This window comes from Acomys russatus, chromosome 22 (assembly GCF_903995435.1).
Source record: "Acomys russatus chromosome 22, mAcoRus1.1, whole genome shotgun sequence".
Taxonomy (NCBI): Eukaryota; Metazoa; Chordata; class Mammalia; order Rodentia; family Muridae; genus Acomys; species Acomys russatus.
Window position 1 is genome coordinate 30168118 of NC_067158.1, and position 27767 is coordinate 30195884.

General features: G+C 43.8%; 1 protein-coding gene across 1 annotated transcript in view; it reads right to left on the reverse strand.

Moving 5' to 3' along the window:
* Positions 1 to 27767, reverse strand: part of Clnk (cytokine dependent hematopoietic cell linker) — a 72083-nt gene that overhangs the window by 13874 nt on the left and 30442 nt on the right. The window contains exons 5-12 of the mRNA XM_051164995.1: positions 25896 to 25921; positions 25532 to 25551; positions 23916 to 24029; positions 16511 to 16538; positions 13523 to 13541; positions 10613 to 10694; positions 6701 to 6741; positions 446 to 579 (exon numbers count right to left, since the gene is read on the reverse strand). Coding sequence (XP_051020952.1) covers positions 446 to 579; positions 6701 to 6741; positions 10613 to 10694; positions 13523 to 13541; positions 16511 to 16538; positions 23916 to 24029; positions 25532 to 25551; positions 25896 to 25921 — 464 coding nt within the window. The remainder of the gene's footprint in view (positions 1 to 445; positions 580 to 6700; positions 6742 to 10612; positions 10695 to 13522; positions 13542 to 16510; positions 16539 to 23915; positions 24030 to 25531; positions 25552 to 25895; positions 25922 to 27767) is intronic.

The following is a 27767-nucleotide window of genomic DNA, read 5'->3' on the forward strand; positions in this document are numbered from 1 at the left end:
TCTTCTCTATCAGGGTTCTTGTCTCCTCACTCTGACTGATACATATAATTAGTGCTCAAGAAATGGCTGCCAGCCTCAACTGAAGTTGAAATGTGATGTGTGCCTCTTTCAATGGGAATTAAACATTAACACTAAAATTCCAGCTAAATCATCCCTAAAACTTAACAAATACAAGTCTAAATTTCTCTCAATTACCTCCCCTCCCCCATAGTTAATAAACAGAGAATTCTGAGAATCTGGAAAACATGCAAGTCGAAAATCTGGTGAAAGGGCAAGGAAGTATGAGACAACAAAAGCTTTTGGAAACATTAAAACCCAAACATTTGTCATTGTATGGGAAAATAATTAGTGGCAACCACAATGATTTGCCTTTGGGCATTCTCAGCAAGCTCTCACTGGATGCCAAAAACAGCCAGAAGGACTTGCAAAGAAACTCCTGCCTCACCTTCTCTTCAGGCTTCGTGGGAACCGGTTTCCTCCTCGCATTGGCATTTTCACAGGGCAGCACATGATGGTGACCGTGGCTGGCTGCAGCCTGGGATCTCTGAGGAGGACCATGTTGCCTGATGCCTGTATGGTCTGGGAAGAGATCACACTTAAATGCAGTTGCATCACTGTCCCAGCCTGTCTCTCCTTCATCACACAGCTGGGCCCACCACTTCTGCCTGTCTGTGGCCATCTTTGTGGTCGAGACAACACCCTCTCACTGGGGACTGTAGTGTCCCTTGCACTATTCCCCTTCCACATTCACCCTCCCTGCTCTTTCTCCACAGGGAATCTGGAATGATCTTCCCAAACTGCAACTGTGTGGCTGGGAGATGGCTCAATACATAAACAAACAAACAAACAACGCTTGCCTTACAAGTGTGATGAACTGAGTTCAAACCCTCAGGACCCAGGGAAAAACCAGAGGCTACTGGGCAGCTGTAATCCCAGCATCCCTACCAGGAAATGGTAGGCAGACAGGAGAATCTCCAGAAGCTTGCAGGATAGCCACCTTGGTAAAAGAAAACCTCAAAGACCCTGTCTCAAATAAGGTGGAAGGTGAGGACCAACCTCTGCGTGGACACAGACATGCACACGCGCATGCACACACATACACACACACATACACACATTCACACACATAGACATTCACACACTCATACACACACTCACACACATTCACACACACACTCACACACACAGACATTCACACACACACACTCACATACACTCACACATATTCACACACACACACACACACACACAGAGAGAGAGAGAGAGAGAGAGAGAGAGAGAGAGAGAGAGAGAGAGAGAGAAGCTAAACTATGGCTTAGCTACTCATCCTCTCTAGAAATCCTTCTATGTTTACCCACCCCACCCTCAAAATAAAAATCGCTTCTCTTCTGTTTTCAAGGCTCCAAACTTCATCTTTTATTTCTCCATCTTTGTTGTATCCTTCCCCCATCACCCATTCCAACCTGGCTGTAGTGAACTCTTCTCAGTTTCTTAAACCTACGATGATCATTTCTAACTCAGGAAATATCATTAAGAAACTCCAAGCATTAGCTTAGGAAAGTGAAATATCATTTCCTTTTAACCTGGAAAAGCAACTGATGGAGAAGCCGTGGTAATTCCGACTTGGATATTTGACAGATATTTTATCTGAAGTAAATACATTTAAAAATCATTTCATGTTGCCAATCATAAATTTAAACCATGAAGGTATAAGTTTAGAAGCTGGGGAAATTTGCTTCGGACACAATAGTGTCCTCATAGACTTTTCTCGTGAAATTGGTGGTTAAACTTGCAAATATAATATAAGAATATTATATAATGACAAATTTTTGTGGTTGGGATGGTAACTTGATCCCCAAAGCATGTGTGTTGAAGGTTTGATGCCCAGCTTGGGATGCTCTTGAGAGCTGGTGAGGATTTTAGGAGTTGAACCCTAGTTGGAGAGAGTCCAGTTAGTGGGGATGTGCTCATGAACTGGATGTTGGGGCTGTGAACACCCTCTGTACTCCAGGCAAGCCTTGCGTCTGCAGTCCTCCTGCTGAGAAGCCGGGACTGCTAAGGCCGACGCAGAAGGCTGATTGTGTAGAATCTAAATTGCATTTGGAATGCTAAGTTAATTTCACCCACCAATTTATGATCCTAAGAACAAGGAGACAGCTGGAGAGTTCCCTCCCAAAATATTAGTTGATAAATAATAAAATTTAACCTTGAAATGGTACAGAATCTGTACTGCTAAAGTCTTTCTATTTTTTAGGAGCTGTTTGGACAGAGAATGTGACTTTCAGCTATTTTAAGTATCTATTTAAAATGCTAAGTAAACAAGAGGAGAATAATTTTGAGACGTATACCTCCCAGACAACAGGAAAACATGAGGCGTAAAGAAGAGGTGGATCCAGCACAGAGCGGGAAGAAAACCAACAAGTTAGTGAAAAGTTGAGCAGTTAAGAGACACAAAATGAAACAAAAGTAGACCCAAGTATCAGTAGTCACAATAAAGATCAATGGTGGTAACAGAGCACTTAAAAGTCAGACACAAGTTGTCTTAAAATCCCAGGGGTTGTGCTGATCACATATCCAGAATCTAAGGTCACAGGGACCCTGCACAGTGCAGTCTTAAGAGAAAGCTTACAACCTTTATTAGAGAGAAGAACATTGGCTTAAAACTTTGATGGAGGTTATGCTAGAGCAGAGTGGTGGCAGGTATTATTGAAATCACAGTGACTATCTTTCCACTGTGGCTCAAAGCAGTAAGCCCCGAGTTGAGAGAGGAAATCAGCGCTGTCAGCATTTCCTATTACTCAGTTTGTGCTTTGTGCCCAATAGAACTCTGAGATTATGAATTTTTCATGATGTTATGGCAACTGATTCATTATCGCTCAACCCTGTATGCCTTCCTTAAATATTTAAAAAGTCCTATTTTTAAAAAGAGCATTTGGCAATAATTATGCATTTGTAGTCTGTTTGCAGAACTGGGTTAAATGAAACAACTCAAATTTGCCACACAATTTTCTCCCGAATGCCACCGCTTTGTATCTGTGTCAGATGATGAGTGAATGGATGAACCATTCTAAGCACGCTGTCTGTGTCCCGCTACAGGGAGTCATAGGTCTTACTCCCTCAGAATGAGAGCAGCTAAGCATCTAGAGCCCTACCTACATGAGACATTGCATTTAAGGTTGATCATCCCACAAAGCCTGGACAAAGGAGGGTGACAATAGTGAAGATGTTGGTGCAAGGTCAATAGAAGAGTTTTTGGGGGCGTCCCGCTCAAACTAAGGCACCAGCCAAGGACAATACAGGAGGTAAACTTTAAACCCCTTCCCAGATCTAGCCAATGGTCAGAATATTCTCCACAGTTGAGTGGAGAGTGTGATACGACTTTCTCACGTAGTCTGGTGCCTCACATTTGACCATGTCCCCTGGAGGGGGAGACCTGGTGGCACTCAGAGGAAGGACAGCAAGTAGCCAAGAAGAGACTTGATACCCTATGAGAATATATAGGGGGACGTAATCCCCCTCAGGAACAGTCATAGGGGAGGGGAATAATGGGAAAATGGGGGGGGGGGAGGAATGGGAGGATACAAGGGATGGGATAAACATTGAGATGTAACAAGAATAAATTAATAAAAAAAAAAGAAAAAAAGAGAGAGAGAGAGAAAAAAAGAAGACACAAGCTTTTAAAGGAAAAAAAAAAAGAGTTTTTGGGGTAAGTGGTTGACACCTCAAGATGAAAAACAGCCTGATTAATAAGGTTTGGGGTAAAGCTGTACTGCTGCCAACAATTTCTAGTGCTTTAAAGTTCTTACGTAGCTACATGTCTTGGTACGAACTCTGATCCTTCAGCTAGAGGGTGCTAAGTTGGGAGTGCTGTAATTATCAGCATAAAAATTGCTGCACACCCTCTGTTGTCACTTATAGTGCAGCACTTGAAAATCAGGCATCATGTCGGTACTTATTAGAAGATGTTAACTTACATTTAAATACGATTAAGAATTAATTTTGTAGGAATAAAAGCTATATGTATGTTTTCAAAACAAAAAATAAACAAAAAATCATTCATACTTTCAAATCTTGGTGGATAATAAAACTCTCTTCTAGTAGATACATATAACACACATATAATCTGTTTACCTGGATTTTTTATAGTTTAGCTTGAGTAAGTTTGTCAATACATTCCGATTGTGTTTATCTCTAAGCACACTACCCAGAAACAAACTAAATGTATCCAAGGTTTTTTTCCCCATTTGTAGATAAAAGTAATGATGCCAGCATCTACAGAGATAGGGATCTCACTATGAAGCTCACCCCCTTAAGGCATCTGTAGGAATCCCAGCCTGGGAATGAATCCCACTGAACTGAGAATCCATGAGTGCAGATGACACACCGTCACCTGCACATGTCACTCTGCTAAGTCTGAAGAAACAGAGATGAAATTCCACTCAGCTGACTCAATATTCACCTAGAAGGGTCAGTGGAAAACAGGATGCAGCGCATATGCAGTGTGGGACAGGATGCACTGCAATTGCGCTGCTCTGGCTTTAGGGATTTTGAGTACTGATCATGCGTCTAGTGGGTGCTTGTTGGTGGAAAGAGAAAATAATGGAGGCAAAACATCTCCTCTGTCCCCTTGAGGCTTTCTTAAGAAGCCTAGCTTCCTCGGTGATGTCCTTTGTCCCCCAGCAGCCTACGTAGCCCCTTCTGGCACTATGAAAGCTAAACAGCAGGGAGGAAGCCAAAAACATTTTTTTCTGAGATGTTTTCCTTAGCATTATTTCATTTATGTGTGTTTATATTTTGCCTGCTTCTGTGTCTGCACACCAATCATGTCCCGGACTCCTGGTGGTCATGGCCATTCGCTCAACACTGCGGTTCCAGACTGTGCTTGCTTTGCTTTGCATCCAGGCATGCTTTGATCTTTAAGATCAGGGCTCTCTGATCTGCTCTGAGTTATGAGTCTCTCTAACCCTGAAGCAAACTTTCAAAACCCAAAGGTAAGCCTTTTCTGGCCCTGGCCATCCCACATGGACACTCTCCCATCCCACTCTCCACATGCATGCCACAAACCCTCTCACCTTTACATCCCTGAATCTGACCTTCAGCATGCCTGTCACTGACATTTGAGTTCTAGGGCAGGAAGGAGGCCAGGAGCTAATTACCGCTCTCTTTGACCATTCAAGCCAGGTGTGTAGCAGCTCTCATCCTAATATTTAGGAGGTAGAGACAGGAGGATCAGGAGTTTGGGTCAGCTTAGGCTACATAGTGAGTTCAAGACCACTCTGAACTACATGAGACCCTGCCTCAAAGAAGGAAAAAAAATCCCCTTTGTGGGAGAGTCTCATTATCAATGCATTGAAGAAAATAAACTTATCAACTGGGCCTTAGCTGTTTCAATGTAGGGCAAAATGAAGTGAGGCATGATGGGAAGCAGGCAGGTGGCTCTGAAGCTCACTGATGTCATTTATGGAAGAGAAAAGGGGGAACAAAAAAAAAAAAAAAAGGAAGGAAGGATATTAAAATAGGGATGTGTCAGCCAGGCGCCGTGGTGTACGCCTATAATCCCAGCACCTTGGGGGACAGAGGCAGGAATATCTATGCAAGTTCGAGACCAGCCTGGTCTACAAAGTGAATCCAGGACAACCAAGGCTACATGGAGAAACCTTGTTTTGAAAAACAAACAAACACATGAAAAACAAACAAAAAATAAGGGTGTGTCAAGAAGAAGTAGACGACTGAGTGTGCCTGTGTGCTGTATTGTACTGACACTAACATATGACATCTTATTTACATTCTATCAGCGGGAGAGTGAAGGCCAATGGGTTAACTGGACTTTGTGGCCCTACTGAAGAGAGAGAGGCAGAGCTGGGCCCAGGGCAGTGGTTAAGCTCTCAATTTCTCCACTGTACCCTATGTCGTCTGCTGCTCTTAGTCCCAAACTCATTTCTGGCTCAACGGAGAGACCTGAATGCAACATTTCCATGCTGCACAGAGTAGTCAAGAGGACAAATGAACATGAGACAAATGGCACTGATAAAGCCAAGAGCCACTGGGCAGGCACAGATCTGTGTCTCTATTCAGCCTCATGTGCAGATCTGTTAGCCTTTTGAGTTTTACGTCACGATCACTAAGGGGAATTATTTAGTTATTAAGGTCATTTATTTTTCATTTTACAGATCTCTTGTCTTGAGATAAATCTGTATTACACGCAACGTGTTGGAGAAAATTGTCTACAATTGTTGGAGAAGATGGAGAGCACAGAGTACTCATGAGCTGTGGGTGACAACTGGATGGATCCACCTCCCTTCCGGCGAAGACCAGCTGTAGTATGCTCTTACCAGTTTAATAACTAACTGCTATATCTACTTTGCAAATACACCTGAGGCAGCTAAAAAGACATATGTCTTAAGACCCAGATATTTCTCTTTTAGAAAGAGCTGAGTGTATTGTACTTCTGGGAAGACGTAGATACTATGGTTTATAACAATAAGGCTTATAAGAGAACTATTTCATCATGAGTTGAAACAAAAATTAAGTTATGTCACGTAAACACAAATGAAATACTATTAGCCAGTGGAAATGACACAATCATAATTGCACACCTCAGCTCAGTGGCTCCACCAACATCAAGTCACCGTGTGGGATGCTCCCAGAGTGCTGGCTTACCTGTTTGTATCACGATTCTTACCTACAGTGAAGCCCTTACCTCTGGCTTGTATACTGTGCTTTCCTGGTACATGGGAAGAGCTGAAGAAAATGTCAGAATTGGTATGTCAGCATCCTGTGACAGACAAACATCCCACTATGGGCGAAGTTAATGGCAACTAAAGTGACATTGATAAAACACTCCTATTTTACTGAACTTGTTCAAAGAACTGTCAGTTTTCTATATAGAAAAAGGTTGACTTTTCTGCCCCTCTCCCAAGTCTGGCAAGTATTAGACACGGAATTAAGGGACTAGTGGGCACAATGTTTCCCTTCGTCATTTCTGTGAGAACATGCCATGACTCTGTGCTTTGTTACACTGAGTGTAGTTTGCCTCACAGCATCTGTGCATCAGGGCCTCATATTCTATAGGCCTTCTAGCAGTGGAGAGTCAGGTATGGATGGGGGGAGGAGCATAGATATCCACAGCTTTTGAGAATGTGGGCTGGATGGGAAAATAATCCAGGAGACCATAAGGAACTCCACACACAAAAGTGGGGATTAGGAGCCGGGCATGGTGGTGCATGCCTGTAATCCCAGCACTCAGGAGGCAGAGGTAGGTGGATCTCTGTGAGTTCAAGGTTCAAGCTGGTGTACAAAGTGAGTCCAGGACAGCCAAAGGTTACACAAAGAAACCCTGTCTTGAGGAAGAAGGAGGAGGAGGAGGAGGAGGAGGAGGAGGAGGAGGAGGAGGAGGAAAGAAAGAAAGAAAGAAAGAAAGAAAGAAAGAAAGAAAAAAGAAAAAAAATGAGGATTACAGAAACAGAACGAGGCGGTCCAAATTTCTAACTACAAAAGTGGTGCAGGCAGGACTGCTCACCCACGTCTGTACTGTGCACCTTACTCTAATGTCCTACTTCGCTTTGTGTTACAGTCAGCGCCAATGTAAGCTCCAGGTGCTAATAGAATTTCATCTAATTACACGAACCATGCTATATCCCAAGGATTGTGCTATTGACAGGAGCCTCTGGGCTAATTAAAAGCAACTTGACCTTTTCCTGGTGCCAGTGAAATCAAATGCATACACATTGGCTTTTTGCTGTTTCCACAGAAGCCCAAGGACCTTACAGTTGGCTTTATAATGGAAACTTCTATCAGGTTATCTGAAGATCAGACAGTGCCAGCATCACTGGTTACATGCCTGACACCCAAACTCTTGACTGCCAAAGCCCACATCCCCTTGCAAGGAGCCAGTGGATCACTTCTCTTAAATGTCTGAGGAAAAAAAAGTGAGCCACTACATTTCTCTCTGATTTTAAAGATTTGTAGGGAATGCTAAAAGAGGCGGAATGTCCTTCCAGAATATTTTAGGCATTGAGCACAGTTCATAAAGGACCACACAAAATCCTAAAACAACTAAAACCGACATAAAAGTGATGACTCGTGTAACAGAAGTGTTGTGCACATTTAAATGAGTTTGGGGGACATAGAATGAAGGAGACCTAGTTTCCGCTTAGTGGGGAGGAGTTTATGCAGGGAAGCCGTGACTTCAGTGAATCTTAATGGACCTGACAGATGTCCCAGAAAAGGCATACAGTGTCAGCACCCATAGAGGTGACAGGTCGCACAGGTGGAATTGCTCAGACTGTAAAGGATAGGGAAGCACATTTGGGGAAAGCGGGATAGCATTGTGGGAAAGCTCAGAGGCAAGAAGCCATAGGCCATTCTGCAAAAGCCCAGGAAGGAGTTCCCACATGGACGGGATGGGATGGTGCTCTCTGTGTAAGCAGAAAGGTGTTGCAGTAGTCTTGGCAAGAGTTGATGGGGTTAGTCTATGCAGAGGCTGGGAGGAGAAACAGGTATATCCAAGATATGTCTGGAGATAGAATTTTTGAGTTAGAAAGGGGTTGGAGGGGAAGCATGGCAATGCGAGAGAGAACTTCTCATTGAAGGGCTGGGAAAGTCTGGGAATGGCATGAGGAATAGGAATGGAGTTACTTTGTGATGCCTGGCAGGTCTCTAAAGGGAAGGGCCTACTGAATAATTGGATGCACAGGTCTAGAGCCACGCAAGGGGACTTGGTCAGGAGATGGGAACTTGGGAACCATTGACACTGGGCGGGGGGCAGGGGGGATGGGGGGAGGGATGACATTTGACACCGAGACAAATGAGATTCAGGCCTTCCGTGACTGAGGGGGGGCGGTCATAAAATGAGCTCAGAAATACCACCAGCATTTAGGGCTTTACTGGGAGATAAGTCCAAGAAGAAGACTTAGGAGAGCCAGCTAATTAAGAGAACAATTAAAGTTAGGTTTTGTGTAATAAGTCAAGCAAACAAGTAAGCTGAAACCACAGGAGGTAACTACCACAGGTAGAGGCCACATGGAAATGTGTGTTATCCTCTCAACGAAGTGTGACTTTCCCTCCAATTAGAAAATTGCAGTAAGAAAGACTATTGGGTCAAATTGTGATTTTATATAGCAAATAGCTTCCTGAGAGCTATAGAACAATGGCTTCTGGTCTCTGATGGCCAAAGAACGCAAAGTTACTGAAGGTATAAAATAGGACACATTAGAAAATGGACAGGGGCCAGGCATGGTGGCATACCCTTTAATCCCAGCACTCGGAAGGCAGAAGCAGGTGGACCTCTGTGAGTTCGAGGCCAGCCTGGTTTACAAAGTGAGTCCAGGACAGCCAGGGGTTGTTACACAGAGAAATTCTATCTCGAAAAACAAACAAACAAACAAACAAACAAACAAACAAACAATAAAGAGGCAGGGGAAGGGAATGGGGCTTGTGATGCTCTAAGGTTTGCAGCCTGGGAATTGTACAGTGAGAAGAGACATCTATTAGGCTCTTGCAATGTTCCAGGCTCTGTTTTAAGCTTGGAGACCAACAGCATACAAGTCACACTGTTTACCAGTGGTGACATCTGTCAGTCTAATAGCTCCCACCTAACAGCCCTTATCTTCTACCACTAATGTGGACACTTCCAGTTAGATATTTATTATAAATCTCAACTATGGGTGTGCAGCATGAGAGCCATGATTGTTGGGCAGAATTGTTAGAATCACATTGTTAGGACTCCGGGCTTCAGGGTTGCCCTTAACTTGAGTGGTCAAGGACTCTGTCTCTCTGGACTTCATTTTTTTTACCATCAGAGGAATGGGTGGAGTGATGTCTTGGGTTCAGTGTGGTTCTAACTTTGGATGTGTTGGGTAAAAATAAGTTTTCCACACATGGAGAGAAGTGGATACAGGGGACAGTAGACAGAGGAATGGATGTGCAGATAAACTTCTGAGAGGGATAGTGTGGGGGCAGGAGGATGTTTGATGAGGGTGTGGTGTGTAAGGGAAAGGGGCTGAGAGTCAAGATCACAGCTGTTAGCTAGAGCTGCATAGCAGCAACTTACAGGCAAAGAAACTTGGCTTGGAAAAACCACTACTAATTTACATAGAGTAGGCTTGGTCAAGGAATCGCCTTTGTTTCTTCCTCAGTGAAGTTGACGGTGCCACAATCCACTGATCAGGGGAGTACATCGTTAGGAGTAATTATATCAACACCTGCTCACCCACAATGCACTGTTCAAATGTGTCTGGGGGCTTTGATGCAGTCATGAGCTGAGAACAGCTAGAGGTGACCTACTTTTCCGGCAAGACTGATCAGCATTCATCCCATTCGGTTCATATTCATTTTCACACCCCCTTGTTTGACTGTGACATCCATTCATTTATAAATAGCCAAAAGACTACTTGTAAATATATAAATGCTATTTAATAAATTTATATTTACTAAATTATTAGATACTGTGGCAGATGAAGCTGCCCATGCTTTCCTTGAGACCTATCTCTGGGCTTCAGAGTAGAAGGTCAAACACTTCCTGTACCTTAGATGTCTTGTGTGTCGCTGTCTAAGGTCTAAGGGGACACATGTCTGCTGATCTGAGACCTACCAGGTATTCCTGCCTCCTTACCTGGCGATGGCATGCGGACTCTTCTGAGTGTTCTGGTTTGGTGATGGGTGAAAATGTTCTGGCTTTGCCTGGTGATGAGAGCCTGGAAAGCATGACATGCTTGGGTCAGATTGCACAGTGACTACAATGCGGGCTCTCAGGAGTTCACTGGGAGGGCTATAATTTAAGTAATCTCATCATTATTAGGGGGATTTTGGAAACTATAAACTCATATAGTCTAAAGCTCTCTCCAACCCCAGGAACACCTTCTGGAAGCTGTAAAAATTGCATGGATTTTTTTACAATCTAGAGCACCCATGACTGGATTTTTCCTGGAAATACAGACTATTACATCAGAAGGCATTGTAGGGGTTATTATAGATGAATTAGTTTAAAGAGACTTTGGCTTTATCATACACTCATTCACTCATTCATTCATTTGTGGGTTCATTCATACAATTCACCACTTACAGCATACTTGCTGACCACTTCCAGGATGGGTTCTCTGCTAGAACCTGGAGTTACAGTAGGGAAGACAGATGGAACTCTTAAATAGAAGGAGACAGCAAGCAAACAGAGCAGGAAGAACGATTTGGACAGAATGAGTGACATAAAGAAAATAAAGAATGCTTTAGGATGCTGGGTTGACCTTGTGTGGCTAATGAGGGCCTTTCGAGAATTGTCTAGTGAGTGACATCCTGATGAGGAGAGCGTTAAACCAAAGAAATGCTGTGGAGGCTTCAGGGTCTAGGGATGCCCACTGCCTGCACAAGCCACTTGTGCTCTCATTCCCATCCTGTGATAGAACCACTGAGCTTCCAAGGTTCTGACGGAGGCCAGCAGGTACCAACTGGCTACAAACAGGGATCCATTTTCTCCACGTTTCCTCCTTGATCATCGTTCTAAGTAAGTTTAAGTGTGTCAACTTCACCCATCCTTCCATCATCTGAAGGAAGAGCCTCAGCCAAGGAATTGCCTACATCAGATTAGTCTCTGTTCACATCCTTAGGGGAATTATCTCTTGCTTGTTTATTAATGCAGGTGGGCCCTGTCCACTGAAGGCAGCCCCATGACCAGGCAGGTAAGACTGGGCTACCTAAAAAAGCTAACTAGATATAGCCTGGGGTGGGTGTGGTCAACAAGTAGCCTTTCTCCATGGTTCTTGCCTCCAGATTCCTGCCTTGCTTTTCTGCCCTGATTCCCTCAATGGGTGACTATGAGCTTGAAGTGTGAGCTCAGTAGCGCCTGCTCTCCCCACCGCAAGTTGCTTTTGGCCAGAATGTTTAGGCACAGCACTAGAAGCCACCAAGTGGAAAATCACCAAGTTCAGCCATGCCTCCACACTGGAGTTACTCAGCATGCTCTTCCTACTTTTCATCATGGATAGATTTTTAAGCAGCCGTCACTACTTATGAAGGACACAGAATCTACTCCGATGCGAGGCCCGTAAAGCACTTTTCGTTGTGATGGTGAGCCATAAAGCTGTGCAAACATGCATGCACTGACTGCCCTGTTTTAATTTGAGTTGTTAACTCTACAGTCCGCCCAAAGCTGATCACAGACTGAATACCTCTGATTGAAGGAACTGTGATTCCTTGAAATGGCATTTGAGTCGGTGATAGGTCCATTAGCCACATACCCATACAAGTCATTTCTTGTCATCAATAGCCACCTGGAGCATCTGCCCCTCTGGAGCTTAATAGTGCCACCACACTGTTACATTACTAAAAAGCCTGCTGTCTGGATGTCTTTGTACACCAAGATCCACCATAGGTTTCATTCGGTTTTACAATTACTTCAGTTCGCTAATAAATCCCCAGTTCTCTATCAGAGAACTGAATGGGTTCCTCTTCCATGTGTTTTAACTTCTTCAAAGCATATGGCAGAGCTGACTTGAGACCCACACAGGAAATACAACTCAGACCCACATAGTTTTATTGCAACTAGACACAAGCTGGAGGGAACCTCCGTTGAGAAGGTGTCCTCCACAAAATTGGCCTTTGGGGCATTTTCTTGATTCATGGTTGATGTTTAATGTAGGAGGGGACAGCTCACTGTGGGACGTGTCACTCCTGGACTGGTGGCCCTGGGAGCCATAAGAAAGCAGGCTGAGCAAACCACTAGGAACAAACCAATAAGCAGCCCCCCTTCATGGCCTCTGTATCCACTCCTGCCTCCAGGTTCCTGCCTTGTTTGAGTTCCTGTCCTGACTTCCCTCAGGAATAGAGTATGACCTGAGAGTTTTAAGCTGAAATAAACCCTTTCGTCCCCAAGGTGTTTATGGCCATGGTGTTTCATCATAGCCATAGAAAACCTAACTAAGACACAGGGTGAGTTGGAAAGAGGTCACAGAATCCAAGTTCATTGCTCCTTCATTGAGCAGCATTGTGTTTTGCTAACTCTCTGGGGCATGGGGCTGGCCTTTTGAATGATAAATCATCACTTCAAACTAATGGGAAACAGGAATTTAAAGGAGGGCATGAAGACATGTGAGCTGCTCGGTGCCCTGCTGCTTAACAAGGTCTGGATTGAGTGTGTCTGCATCCGGAACACCAACAGCGTGCACATGTGTGTGTATGAGGGCATGTGCATGGGGGACATTGGCCTCAGAGACACACCAAGGGTTTTTCAAGGACAGTGGACAGCAGTGCATCTGCCTTGTGGCAGGAGGTTACTGTGTGGCTTCTTTTGGTTAATGCATGTAGATAAAGATACTGTTCTGCTCTAAATTTTAATTGTTCTCCTTACAATAGAAGATGTTGGAATAGCCTACAAAGTCTTACAGTCATCTGGATGACATCATCACATATCATCCCCCACCTCCATCCCAGGCATCAGACCCTCAATTTCCATACAATGCTAACCCTACAGAGCTAGACACAGAACCCAGTGTGATAGTATTGGGGTAAGAAAACCAATGTAAACACTTACCTTCTTCTGCTCCAGGTACCTGTGTTGGATTAAAAAGGATAACAGTGAATGGCTTCACAAAGCAGAAAATTGAACCTAACATCAGGTGTATTGGGAATTTTGTTGATAGAGTTTGGGGGAAATTTTTGTTAGTACAGACTTTTAAGGAGATGGGCAAATACTTTCCTAACAGACTACATAAAAACCAGGGTTTTATCTTCTGTATATAATGTAACAAATAATATAAGTGGCCAATGGTATTAAAAGTTGATTTGACTACTAGAGAAATATTTGCTCATAGTAATCAAAAGTCTTTAAATATTCTTATTTGAACAACAGTCTTGGTGAGACACATTTTCTGAGAAACCAAATCTGGCCAAGCTGCAAGCATGTTCCTTCCATCCCAGAGCATTTGAGGATATTGTCTGCAGACCCAGATAAGAAGAAGTGCTTCCCCCAGGAGCTAACAGTGTTTGCTGTGCAAGTGTGAGAACCCTATCGCTCTTGTGAATGTGGGGGCATGGCTGCATGTATCTGTAACTGCAGAGATGTGGGAGCAGGGAGCCAAGATAGGCAGATCCTGACAGCCCTCCAGCAAGCTGGCCTTCCTGAACTTCAGCGTGTGAGAGAGATCTTAAAGGACTAAGACAGACAGAAAAAGATGCTTAACGTCTTCCTCAGGCCTTCACATGCACATACGTGGGCTTGCACATCCACACATAGCTGTACAGCCCGCCCCCCCACATGCACACAGGAATGGTTAACTTTGGTGTTATATGTGGTTACTAAGATATTATGCAGGCATAGCAGATAATCCACATAAAAAATGAAATAAGGTTGGGTGCAGTGACACATGCCGGTAATCCAGCACACAGGGAGGCAGAGGCAGGCAGATCTCTGTGGGTTCAAGGCCAGGCTGGCCTACAAAGTGAGTCCAGGACAGCCAAGGCTATACAGAGAAACCCTGTCTCAAAACATAACATAACAAAACAAAACAAAACACAAAAGCCAACCAACCACCACCATCACCAACAACAAAACAAAAACAACCCCCCCCCCAAAACAAAAAACAAAACAAAACAAAACAAAAAACCCAAAAAGAATGGAATAAGCGTACATGATTCACAGGTTGCACGGGGCTTTGTTTTAAATGTATATATACCTGTGAGTTTGAAGAAAGACTGTAAAGTAATAGAGGTCATGTTTGAGTACAAAGCTAAGATTTCTTTAATTTTTGAAATTTTCATTTAAAAAAGCAAATGGAAATTTTTTTTTAAAAAAGACACAGTTATTCTTTTTCCAGACATTTTCTTTCTCTTTCTTTGATATAAAGTGGTAGACCTGGAGGCTGGAGAGACGGCTCAGAGGTTAAGAGCACCGACTGCTCTTCCAGAGGTCCTGAGTTCAATTCCCAGCAACCACATCGTAGCTCACAGCCATTTATAACGTGATCTGCTACCCTCTTCTGGCTTGCAGGTGTAACATGCAGGCAAGCAGTCTATGCAAAATAATAAATAAATAAATCTTAAAAAAAAAAAAAAGTGGTAGACTTCCTGAGTGCGATGAAGAATCTACACATTCATTGGGCTTGCATTCTGACCACACACACACACACACACACACACACACACACACACACACACACACACACACAATCTAAGTATAAACAAATCATACTTTTTGTGGCCATAAGGAAGATTTATTATACCTTTCATCAAGATTTCAAATGGCCATGAAATCTAGAAATACTAAGCATCGCTGTTTTACGAAGAGCTGGGGCTCTCTGACCTGGTTCCCAGAGTCAGCCTAATGGAGTCAGAGCTGACCTTGAGCCCAACTCTCTTGATTCATGTCGACTTTGGAGACAAGAAACCCTTAGCAGCAATTTGCTTAGAGAGGCATCCTGTGTGTCTTGTCTGAAGCTAACCAGCTGAAGGCCCTTTTGTTTTAAAGATCTCAGCACCCCCAGGCTCCTGGAATGAGCCTATGTGTATTATGGATGGCAAATCAAAGCTAATCCACAGGCCAGATATAAAGGGTAATGAATCCATTCTAAATGAGGGGTTTGAAAGTCTCCCCACTGAGGCTTCCCCAGCAGTTGAAAGCGTTCAGTCTGATACAGCAGGAATTCTCAGGCTTGTCAAAGGTAAGGGGAAGGAGGCTAGCAAACACTGAGAGAAGGCCACTTCAGGGAAAGCAGTTGCTTTATTTTGTTGGGGCCCAGCTGATTGCTTTGCTTGAGGGCTCTGAATTCCAAATCAAATACAATTAGAAAACCACACTGAAATCTCTCTGGTTCTGCTGAAACTTTTTCCTCCCCTGTTAGCAAACACATGCGAGCGATATAAAAGTGTTTCCTGGTCGTCCCCCTCTCCCCTCTTTCTTTCCTATTTAACCTTTAAAAACTTATTTTTCACTGTCTCTGCCTTTTTCAGGCAGAGTCACAGCTGGAGGAGTAGATCTGGATGGTGGGATTTCAGGGCAAGGTCCTCTCCTCTGCGGGCTGGCTCCTCCCCTTGCTTTCTTTGCTGAGGATTTTGTGACAAGCACACGGGGTCCAGTGTGCAGTGACTTGGACAACTAGAAGTTTCATGTGAGAGCTTGAGTCAGCTCAGGTAGCCTGCACTTAATTTCTGCTGGAGTATATTCTTCTCGACACCACCTAGTCAAGCAGGGCCTTAGTGCCCACATGCATGGCCTGTGCCCTTTCTGGAGGGCATTTTGTTTTTGTTTTTTGTTTTTTGTTTTTTCCATACTGGAGGAGAAAAGGTCTCCAGTTGCTGTGCACACAAAAATAGGCAAAGAGCCTGGTAAAATGTAAGCGTCTGGCTGTGAGGATGATACCAAATTCTAGTGGAAGGAAAAAAAAATTACAAAGAAAGTAGGCAGCCTCCTCCCCCAGGGCCGCACTTGAGCTCCCCCATGCTCCCCACTACAGTGATCAGAATCTTGCTGGTTACAGAGATAATGCACACAATTCCCCCTTTGTTACACAAAATAGCTACTTACCTCACTGAAGTCTTTTGAGCTGATCTGCCTGAAAGGGAAAAAAAAAAAAAAAAAAAAAAAAAAAAGATATAAAGTGTTAAATAAAAGGCAATTTATCATGAGCAAGATAAAATCATTCTGAACCTTATAACCCTTTGACTACATTTTTATGGCCAAATTAACAGCCCATAGTCCAGTATGATATTCATCACTGTCCTATAAGACAAAACCAGGCTATTTTTCTTGTAATCTTCTAAGGGAGAGGAGAAGTGCTAAGCCAGTATGGCAGCCAGTAAGCAGAAGCACATGGGCATGCTCGCTTCTCATCCCCTCATTCTCCCTGACACATGAGCTTCCTTAGACTTCTGCTTAGCCAGCTCTCAGGTTTTCACTTGGAGAAAGACTCTTAAATACAGAGTTGTCAGAGGCACCTAGATCCCAGGAAGGCCAGAGAAAGAATGCAGGCGATGAAGAACGAATGAGACAAAAGAAAAGCCAAGGTGAAACTGAACAGGAAGGAGAGAGTGCAACAGGGTTGGATAAGATGCAGAGCGTTCAACATGTGGAGAAGCCTTCAGTACTCATTCGTGTGTGCGTACGTGCGTGCGTGTGTGTGTGCACGCGCGCGCACGCACACACACAGGTGTTTGCAAGTGTGCACGCGTGCATGAACACATGCGTGGTTTACACACGTGTGCTTGTACACGTGGAGTCCAGGGCTTGGCAGTGGGGTCTTCCCCTATCACTTCTCTGCCTTATCTTTTTTAAAATTAATTTTTATTTTTTATTAATTTATTCATATTACATCTCAATTGTTAGCCCGTCCTTTGTATCTTCCCTTTCCTCCCTCCCTCCTGCTTTCCCTCTACTCCCCTCCCCTATGTCTGTGACTGAGGGGGACCTCTTCCCCCTGTATATGTTCATAGCGTATCAAGTCTCTTCTTGGTAACCTGCTATCCTTCCTCTGAGTGCCACCAGGCCTCCCCATCAAGGGGACGTGGTCAAAAACGGGGCACCAGAGTTCTCATGAAAGTCAGATCCCACTCTCCACTCAATGGTGGAGAGTGTCCTGTCCATTGGCTAGATCTGGGTAGGGGTTCGAAGTTTACAGGATCTCTCCCTGGTCTGCTAGGCTGGCCTGCCTGTGAGCCACAGGGACTCAAGTTTGGTTCCCACCACCCACAAGTATTGGGTGGCTCAAGGTTGCCTGTAACTCAAGTTCCAGGGGGATCTCATCTGATACTCTCTTCTGGCATCTGCAGGAATCTGAGTGGAAGCGACACACACACACACACACACACACACACACACACACACACACACACACACACGCACACACACACAAGTCCTAGCACTCGAGAGGCAGAGGCAGGCAGATCTCTGTGATTTTGAGGCCAGTCAGCTCTACAGCGTGAGTTCCAGGATACCTAGGACTACACAGAGAAACCCTGTCTTGGAAAACCAACCCCTTCAAAACAAAAAAGCCTCTCACTCCCAACAACAACAACAACAACAACAACAACAACAAAAACCCCTGCAACAACAACAAACTAAACCAAACCAACCAACCAGCCAAAAACTGTAGAAGTGATTTGAAGTTGTAGTTTTAAGTTATAGCACTCATGGAATCCAGCTCTGAGAAGAGTGTGCACTGTGTGTATGTGTGTGCGTGAGGTCCTGAAGTTTTCTATATTTGCATATTGACTTTATTAAATCAACAAAAAGGGTGAAGAGAAATTTGGTTTGCTAGGATTTGAACCTGCATGGTCAGCAGGAGTAGTATTCAAAAATCAAATACGTTCCATTTACAAAGGCCTTTCAAATATTTAAGTGGATTTAACTGAGTGTGTAAGCAAATCTTGCTCGCTAAGATTCCATCCAGTCTCTTGCTTGATTTCGTTTATCTTTGTTGGATAGGCAGAGTGGCGGTCCTCCTGTTAGATAAAGCCCTCAACGAATAATATCACTGATGTACCTCACAAATTGAAGGAGACTCCAGGACAGGTCAGCTTTGGCATCTTCCAATGTTAATAAATTGAATGCTCAGGCAGAACCCCAGCTCTCTGAGTCCTTTCTGTGCAGAGCAGGTGGGGCACGCTGGTACCTGGATGGCCTTTTGTCCTCAAAGGGGCATGTTGTTTCACCAAGGGCATCTTTCAATTCCTTTTCTCGCCCATGGTCTATCTGCCAGATCACTAAAAAGTTACCACAAACTATACAGGAAAAGACCTAATATTTGCCTGCTCTATATAATGGATGCTTAGTAGAACTTTAAAGATGTTGCTACCTTCTACAAATATGGACTTTCTTAACTATTGTTTAGTTTATGGCTTAGTTTGAAATGGATTGGATTAGCATCCTTGCTGTGTCATCTATGGCCTCTGCCACTCTTGGTAAACTAAATTTCCTTTCTGAACTCCAAATTAAGAATGTAATGAAGAGGGTTTTTGAAAGTTCTACTGAAAAAAAAAAAAAGGTACATGAATCTGTTTAGAATAAGTTAGTACTTTGTGTCTCTGGTCACTCTGATGGTCGCACTTGGTTTCAGATGAAGCTTCTATTTTGAGTTCACTATGGGATACCCAGTGAGGTTGGAAGTGACTCAGAGAGAGGCCATGTTTTCTCCACTCAGTTTCTTGTAATGCATTATCTTGTAAAACTATAATAATAAAACTCCATATTATAATAATGTGTATTAATAATATGTATATATAATAAAAATGCATATAACAATGATGGTGGTGATGGTGATAATAACAACAATTTATGCTTTTAAATCATTAGTTTACATTCATAAATATGAATTGGTATATCTTTGAAACGCACACTTTTTTTTTCCTTTAAAGGGCTGTACTTCTTAATATTTATAAAGATTTCTTTCACTTCCCAAGTCATCATATTATACTTTTTTGGTGAACTGGATTCCTTGCCTAGATGTGATTCCAGTGTGGCTGGTAGAAAAGGGAAAGAAAGCCGCAGCCAGTCACCAGGCTGTTTCATGTCCTAAATATGAGATGTTCCATTTAAATTATGTTTTGGCTCAACCCCAAAGCCCAGTGCATTTAATTCACTGAAACCTGAATGACACACCGTGGTACAATGAGCTCTGTACTTCTGTGCCCTCAGTATATGGGCTGCAATAATACTGCCTTCCACATAGTATATCTGAGTAAATACAGAAGCCTGCACAAGGGGCTTGAAGCGCACTGTAGCTTACATTGCATGTGCAAGGGCTTTGGTTCAATCCCTAGAGACACACAAACAGACTCCACCTGGGGGTGGGGGAGGGTGGGGTGGGGTGGGGGAGGGGACTTGTGTGCAGTTAGAATACAGAAATAATGTTACTACTTAGAATGACGCTGTCTGATGTGTGGACAATTGAATGAAAGTAGCAGAGGATTCGCAGCCACAAAGTTATTCCCCTTTGAGTTTTCTTTGGGGGTACGTCAGAGGAGGGTCTGCCTATGTTGGGTTGAAAGTCACAAATGCCTATTCAACATTTACTATCTTCCTTTGTGATAGAAAGAATTTTCTCCAGGTTCAAAGTTTTAGCTTGAAACAAACTTGTGCTGCAGGTCTTTATGATAGGATGTAAGCCTCTCTTCTGAGAAAAGTTATTTTAAGTGGAAAAAACCAAGTTAAGGAAAAAAATGTGTGTGGATATTGTCAGTTTCCTAGCATTAACTGTTGAAAATACCCAGCTAGCGTTCCTCACCATGCCATCTCCTCTAGATGGATGACTTAAATGTGACACCATCCTTTACTGATGGGATTCCACCCAGTATTGTTTTGTGAAATCAAGACTTAGCTGTAAAAGAGAGAGTGGCAGAGCTGGCGGATACAAGCAGAGCCTGAAAGACAAGAGCTAGAACCACATCTACTCTCCAGGAAGAACAAAGTGAACAGCAGAGGCCAAGCTACATTGCCTGCAATTGATGCCGTGGGAGCCAGAACTCATAGCCTCCACCTTCGGGCATCTCTTCCCTGAGTGATTTACAGAGAAGTTGCTAGAAAGAAAGGCACAGCATTCCAAGGAGTCCTCGCTGATGCTCAGAGCTCCTGGGCTCTGCTTGCACAGTGACAGCCTCACATGCCTGTTGACGCATGACCTGCATCATTGGTAATGTTGTCTGGCTACTTCCATGGGCTCTGATGAAAGCAAATCTGAGGGCAGTGCTCTTTCCCTATAGTAAAACCCTCCTGTCCATGGCTGTGGTCCCCACTCTCCTCCAAGGCTTTGCCTGTGTGCACTCATCAAGGTGCCCACTTGATTTTCTTTCTGAACTCTAGAAATTTATGATGTAATGCTTACTAAGGCTATGTGCCATCTGATGGCCTGGGCACCTGTTCTTCTCGGCCTTGGAAAATCGTTCTTTTTGGCTCTGCTGGGAGGTGTCAATGAAATCAGATATAATTGCTTTTTGGGGCTGTTTGTGATGGAAAGATTTTTCCAAATTCTTATTATGTCTAAAAATGACAAAATAAATATAAATTATATTCCCAGGGACCCCAGAAATACAAGGCATCAACATAGAACCCAATAAAATGATAATATCAGAACTGGAAGCATAAAACTTTCTACTCAAAATTCTTTTTAAAAAGATGATTCATTTTTCAATGTAAGAGTAGTTTGCAAGCATGAGTTTCTGTGTACCTCATGAGTGCAGGAGCCTCCAGAGGCCTGAAGATGTCATCCAGTCCCCTGGAGTTACAGATGGCTATACACTGCCATGTAGTGCTGAGAAATGAACTTGGATTCCCTACAAGAGCAGTCAAGCTTTTAGGCAAGAGCTCTTCACTGTTAACCCACCTCTTTAGCCCTCAGGGAATTCTTGACTAAATAATTCGGCATGTTAAAAACATATCAAAGTTCTGTGGCCAGTGCTTCTCTGCACAGATACTGGTAAGACCCCACTGCCGAGGGACTGCAGAAACCCCGGACATTGGAAACAGAACAAGAAGGAAAGAGAAAGGTAAAGTAACAGTAAGGCTATCTGAAAATATCATAAGGATTCATACTATTAACTATCTACCTAAAAATACTTATGATGCACATAAGTCTGCATATCCATATGCACATATAGTTCAAATGGAAATTTCCCATCTGGGCTGGAAATGCTCCCTCCAAGAGCCAAAGATCGTCTGATTAAAACCCCAACACCACACATGAAAAATTCTTTCAAGTTGTTGGTCAGGGTTGTTCAAGGGGCTCCCAAAATATTTCAGGCTGTTTCTATTGCCCTCTGTTGCCCACCAGAGGTGGAAGGGAAATCCCTGTTGCTGAGGACACCATGCCCTTCAGATGCAGAGCCCAGAGCCTCTTGAGGCAGAACTGACCCGAATGTTTCCTCCCTGAGGACTGGCTTTCATGGTATCAGAAGAAACCATGAAGCTAACAAAAGAAGGAAGCAACTAATAGTTCTTCTACCCAGCTGTGGTGCCTATAAATCACATCAATAACCATCATGGCACACTTACCTTAAGAGTGCAGTAATGGCACACATGCCTTGGTGGTAGCCAACAGTTCTATAATGGGACGTAAGACCCACTGAACAAGAAGGAAATTATACCCAGCACTAGAAACCTAGTCAACTACCCAGTAGAGAAGTAATAGATCTTGGAGGAAAACCTACAACTGCCATTTCACTAGATTAGTATAATCTCTAACTGCATCTCAAACATTTGTCCTGATGCCCACAGCCCTTACCCTTCATCAAGGAAATGTCTTATTGCAACAGACAGAGACAATTACAGAAAACCACAACCAATGCAGAGTCGTGGAGCCTAGTTCCAGTGGATACATCTACAGAACAATCAATCGCTCACTTAAGGCTTAGGGAATATTGTAGAAGACGGGATAGAAAGATTGTTAAGAGCCAGAGGATCAGGGAGTTTGCTGTGAGACTGTGTCTTCTAGTAATGTCAGAAGTTACTCCCATAAAGTCCCTGTAACATGACTTTCTGCGCATGATCTGAACAAGGACAAAAACAATAGACATGACCAAGTGGGTGGGGGAAAGACCACGTGGTTTCAACCCTACCCACTGAAGTACAGGAAACTAAGAAATTCTGAGAGTTGGGAGAAATAGTTTTCCTTAGGGAAGATCACACCAACTGGTCATCCAAAACCAAATGGTCAGCCCAGAAAAACCACACATACAAGTAGCATCATATAGACTGAGAAGGGTATATTTTATATACATATATGAATGTAACAAGTTAAAAATCTACCCTTGCATTTGAAAGAGAGCAAGGATTGGTACATGAGAGGGTTTGGAAGGAGGAAAAGGAAAGGGAAAATGATGAATGATATAATATCAAAAAGTAAAGGAATTAGTTGAAAAATGTCTCTTTTGGTTGTCGTGTTTTATCACAGCAACAGAACAGTAACTAATCCAGTGGTTGTTTTTGGAAGCTTTCATGAACTTCTAAACTACTTACTTAGTCAACATTGGCCACTGTCCATGCCCGGCAGTGTGCCAGGAAATGTGGATTAACCTTTCCTTTTGGAGTAGATGAGCCTGGCTCAAATACTATAGATGTAGAATCTACAGTGCATGTTGGAGTTAGAGTTGAGATCTGTGTTATTTCCCAGGTGCTAGGCTATGGGTCATGGGGACAGATGGAAAGGACTAATGTATGGGTCTATTAAAAGTCGAAAACATATGAGGGGACAGTTCAGGGTAAGGGCTAATCAGAGAATTGTAGTCATCTAGTATCCATGTTAGAGCTGAGAAGGCGTTTTCACAGATGCTCAAAATGGCTTGAATTTCAGTATTCCCAAGGTACCATTCTACCTAGTCATGCCCCTGCTTCAACAGCCTGCTGACTCAAGCCTTCTGTGAGAAATTCTCATTCATCCTGGGCCAGAGGGAGGAGAGGCATGCTCCATCTTCCATTCCAAAATGGGGGACTTTTAGAAATCCACTCTCTTGAAGGAACTTTGCTGACACATTTGTGATTAGTGCCAGCTGGCACATTTCTCTGGCTGGTGGAGGGCTGGCAAACCTGTGTTTGTTAGCAAGGCAGTGGTGTTTTGGCAGAGGGGTATTAAAGATTGCTTATATTCCAGACTGGGTATCTGGACATTGGTAAAAGGGCTGTTCTGGATCAGTTCTGGAGTTTTCTAGGCCCACTTTTGGTTTTTACTGAGTCCTGATATCATCCTGGCATTTCATATTTTCTGAGATGACGAGTTTAGGTCTTAAGAGAACAGTTCTATCAATGGCTTATTTCATTGCACAGAGATGTGAAGAGTCCATCCCAAGTCTGTCTTTCCTCTATGCTTAGTGCCGATCCCCCACCCCCATCCTCTATCCTCCAGAGCATTCAGAAAGGGAATCTGTGATGTGTTTGGTTTCTCTCATCTCCTCCCCACAAGCCACCAATCCTGGTTATTTTACCATGGCAGTGACAAGTGTCTCACCTGGGCCCCCTCTGGACTTCTGGAAAGGTATGCCTTGGAGGAAGGTATGCAGTGCTCTCCTCTGGTGGTGCTGGAGGTAAGGGTTGATACTTCTTGGGGAGGGTGATGGCAGGGCTGTGGGAAGAGTCACATGGGTAAGGATTGAGCAGGTCTTCAACCAGGCCTTTCTCAGCGAGTTCACTCTGACCCCCTCCCTTCCCCTCCTCTCCTCTCCCCTTTCCTCCCTTGCTGTGGGCTGAAGGTCAAGTGTTGAGGATGCTTTCTGCATCCTGGACCATTCTGGGCATCTTCAAACCTTAGCATCCTCACTCTTCCTAGAGTAGTGTGCTGTGATGCTTGGTTTTCTGTAGTGTGTGTTGCAAATTCCTACAAGGATCATATGCTTTTCAATTTGCCACCTATTTGGACTTTAGGAAGCCTGTGGAAAAGAAAATAATGATCTCCCTCTTATTCCACACTGCATGACCCAAATTTCAATAACTCCCCGAAGAATCATGAAAATGTCTACAAGTCAATAAAAGCCTCACTCACCCATTTTCTCCAGCCATTCATGTATTCATGTACAAAGTGCATCATTCAGTTTGGTGGATGCGGGCAATGCGGATATACTTATATATTGTAAGTCCTTAACTTGGATTATAAGTCAATTTAGTTATGAAAAGTCCAATTTCTGGTTGCCTATTGACTTATTGATATATATGTTCAGTCTGTCCTAGTCTCATGAGTCTGGGCAGCTAGGTGTCCTTACAGCATACTTGGCCAGAATTTTGCTAAAGAAAGGAGCATGCTGTGTTGGCATCTATGGAGGAAGATTCTGGGAAGAGAGAAGAGTTAAGTGTAGAGACACTGCTGGAGAAATGGAGTTGGGGAGAACTTGGTGGTAATCAGAAGGTTGTAGGTCACTGTTAGGTATTCACCAACATGGTTTAACACTATCTGCCCAATACCAGATTGAACAGCTTGGTCTTAGGCTGGTGAAATGGCTCAGCAGGTAAAGGCACCTGCTGTCAAGGCTAATATCCCCAGTTTGATCCCCAAGACCCACAGAGTGGAAATAGAGAATCAGCTCACAAACGTTGTCCTCTGATCTCCCATGTGCACAGTGGCAGGTACACACTACCCATCATAAATGAGCAAAGGTTAAAAAAACAAAAACAAAACAAAACAAAAACAAAACCAAAAAAACAAAAGGAAGCTACTGGCTCCAAACATCAGTACTAAGAAAAGAAAGCTGAGTGGAGGGAGGATGCCAACAGCAGGAGGACTGTCTGATGTTCCGAACGAAGAGAGGCATGCTGGGTCTTGCTCACAGACCTGTTTCTCTCAGGCCAACTGCTCGTGCTTCTCCTTTGCAAGAGCTGGCACAAATCACTGAAGTTTATGGCGAGACAAAATGATCACACTTAAAAAAGGAATTGAATTTATGTGTATGAGTGTTTTGGCTGTGTGTTGCCTGTGCATCACCATGTGGGTGCAGGGCCCGTGGAGGTTACAGGTGGTTGTGAGGCACCATGTGGGTGCTGGGGACCAAGCCTGGTGCCTCTGCCTGAGCAGCTATGCTCTTAACCCGGGAACCAACCACTCCAGTCCCACAAATAAGATTTTAAATGTCTTACCGAGGAGGTGGCAAAGGAATCTGTAAAATGAAAAAGAATCAGAAGTTAAAGTCACTCTTTTTGGGGGCAGGGCGAGTAGTTAAGATTTTTCTTCCTTCCCCCCCCCCCCTTCCTAACTCCCTCCATTCCTCTCTCCTTCCCTCCCTCCCTCTCTGGCTCCCTCCCTCCCCTTCCCTACCTCCCATTCTACTACTGAGCAAAAAGTCCCTAGCCCCAGAATGTTTTGATTTACAAATGGAAATGAAAAAACGATGACTAAAATCCCAGGACACAGTTTTCAAGTGACATTTAAGTTGCATTTCACAGTGTCCACACGCCTGAGCCTTTGAAGAGGAACAAGTGCATTTTAATATTTTTCACTCACCTTGCTCACCTCTGGGTATTTGAATCCTAAAATGTAAGACAGAGAAACCAGTGAGCCCTGTGGAAAACGTCATCAAATACTGTTGAAGGGAATCTGGCCAGCATGGCTATGGCTCACCTTGCCATACTCCCAGTTCCCTCTGCCTTGCCAACCTTCTGAAAGCTAGCTCACAAGGTCTGTTCCTTTAATTTCGCCACTTCCTCTTCCTGAGGCTGATTGCCAAGATCTAGCTATTGGACTATTAAAGTTAAGCAATCAAAAGCCCCTGTTTGGCTCACCCAATTAACACGCCTAATTAAAATTAAACACCTCATCCTGACGCAGTGTTTCTCCTTTTGCCTTTATAAAGCACCATTTTCTTGTGTGCCATGTCTGTCTCCTTCTATCCAGAGGCAGTCCTTTGTCCCCCAGGATAAATACCCCTCCTCCCTCTCCCTGGCTCCCTTCCCCTTCTCCCTCATCCTCTATCTCCTGTCTTTGTCTCTTTATTCTCCGCCCTCTGTCCTTTTGGGGTTAATAAATCTTCTTTGTGCTGAGAACTTGGTCTTGGGGATCCTGAGCTGATACTTTTCCTTTCAGCTCTGACACATGGTTCTATGGAAACCACTGTTAGATTTAATAGGATTGATGCTATTGTCTAGTGAGACTTATTGGGATCTCTTTAGTTGCCCAGTGTGATGCTGAACACTTTAGTTTGGGGATCTTATTGCATTCTCACCCTTGTTATGGAAATGAAGAGCCTAAGATGTGGGGAAAGTCAACATCCCACGAGCTAGAAAAAAAATGTAGGAAGCAGATGTCACTGTGAGTGGTGTGACTCTCAAGGTCCCCCAGACATCACCCTCTCACCATTCTTCATCCTTGCTCCTGGAAACCACCTTGTACTTTCTGTTACTATGAGCTTTGCTATTTCAGTTCATCCAAGTGACAGCGTGTAGCATTGCATCTGCCTGTGTCTTGTTTCACCCATCCATGTGGTCACGAATGGTAGAGTTTCCTTCCTTTTGGGACTGAATAAAACTCCACTGTACATATATACATCATCTCTCTACTCAGGCTGCTGGGTACCGGCAGATTGCTTTCACGGTTTGCTTTGTGGGTGATGCTGCAGGGACATGGAGTGGAGACAGCCCTTCAAGATGCTAATTTCGATGCCTTTGATGGATCCTACAAGTAGGATTCTTGGGCCACAAGCTGGTTCTAGTTTTAAGTTCTATAGGAAATACTATACTGTTTTCCCAGATGGCTATGTCAACTTGGGGTTTTGCCAACACGCAGGGTCTACCCCACGCCTTGTAACAACAGTTTAGATGGGGACCTCGTGCCTGCAGCATCATTCCTCATTCCAGGAAGCTGGTCTGGGTCCTTTGTGGTCCACATGGCAGGTCTTTCTGATGCCCTGTGTATATATTCTGTGTCTCTATTAAAATGTTGGGCTTTCTGCAGCATTGCTTTGTGTTCTCTTAAAAATTTTGTAGTAATTCTATCAATAATAGCAACAAACCACAGGTGTCCAACCCATGGTCTTGGGTGGTTTGTAGTGCGGGATAGCTTGTTATGTCGCAGTGTCATGCAACAGAATTGTAAGTATGCATTCACAAGCCATGTGCTGCAGGTTGCTCATGGACTTCCTGTGCATCACAAGACAATGACATTTCTTTGCCCTGTGTGATACAGAAAAACCAATAGCCTGGGTACCCTTACACCCCGTCAGTGGCAGTGAGGATGTGTCCTACCTACTGCCTATGCCAGGGGCTGCCCCACGCTACTGATTTAGACATCAACATTACTCAAGGCAAGTGTGAGCTTAAGGGTAAGCAAACTGGATCACACAGATGAAGTAACTCATCGTATAGCAGACAGCTTTTTGTG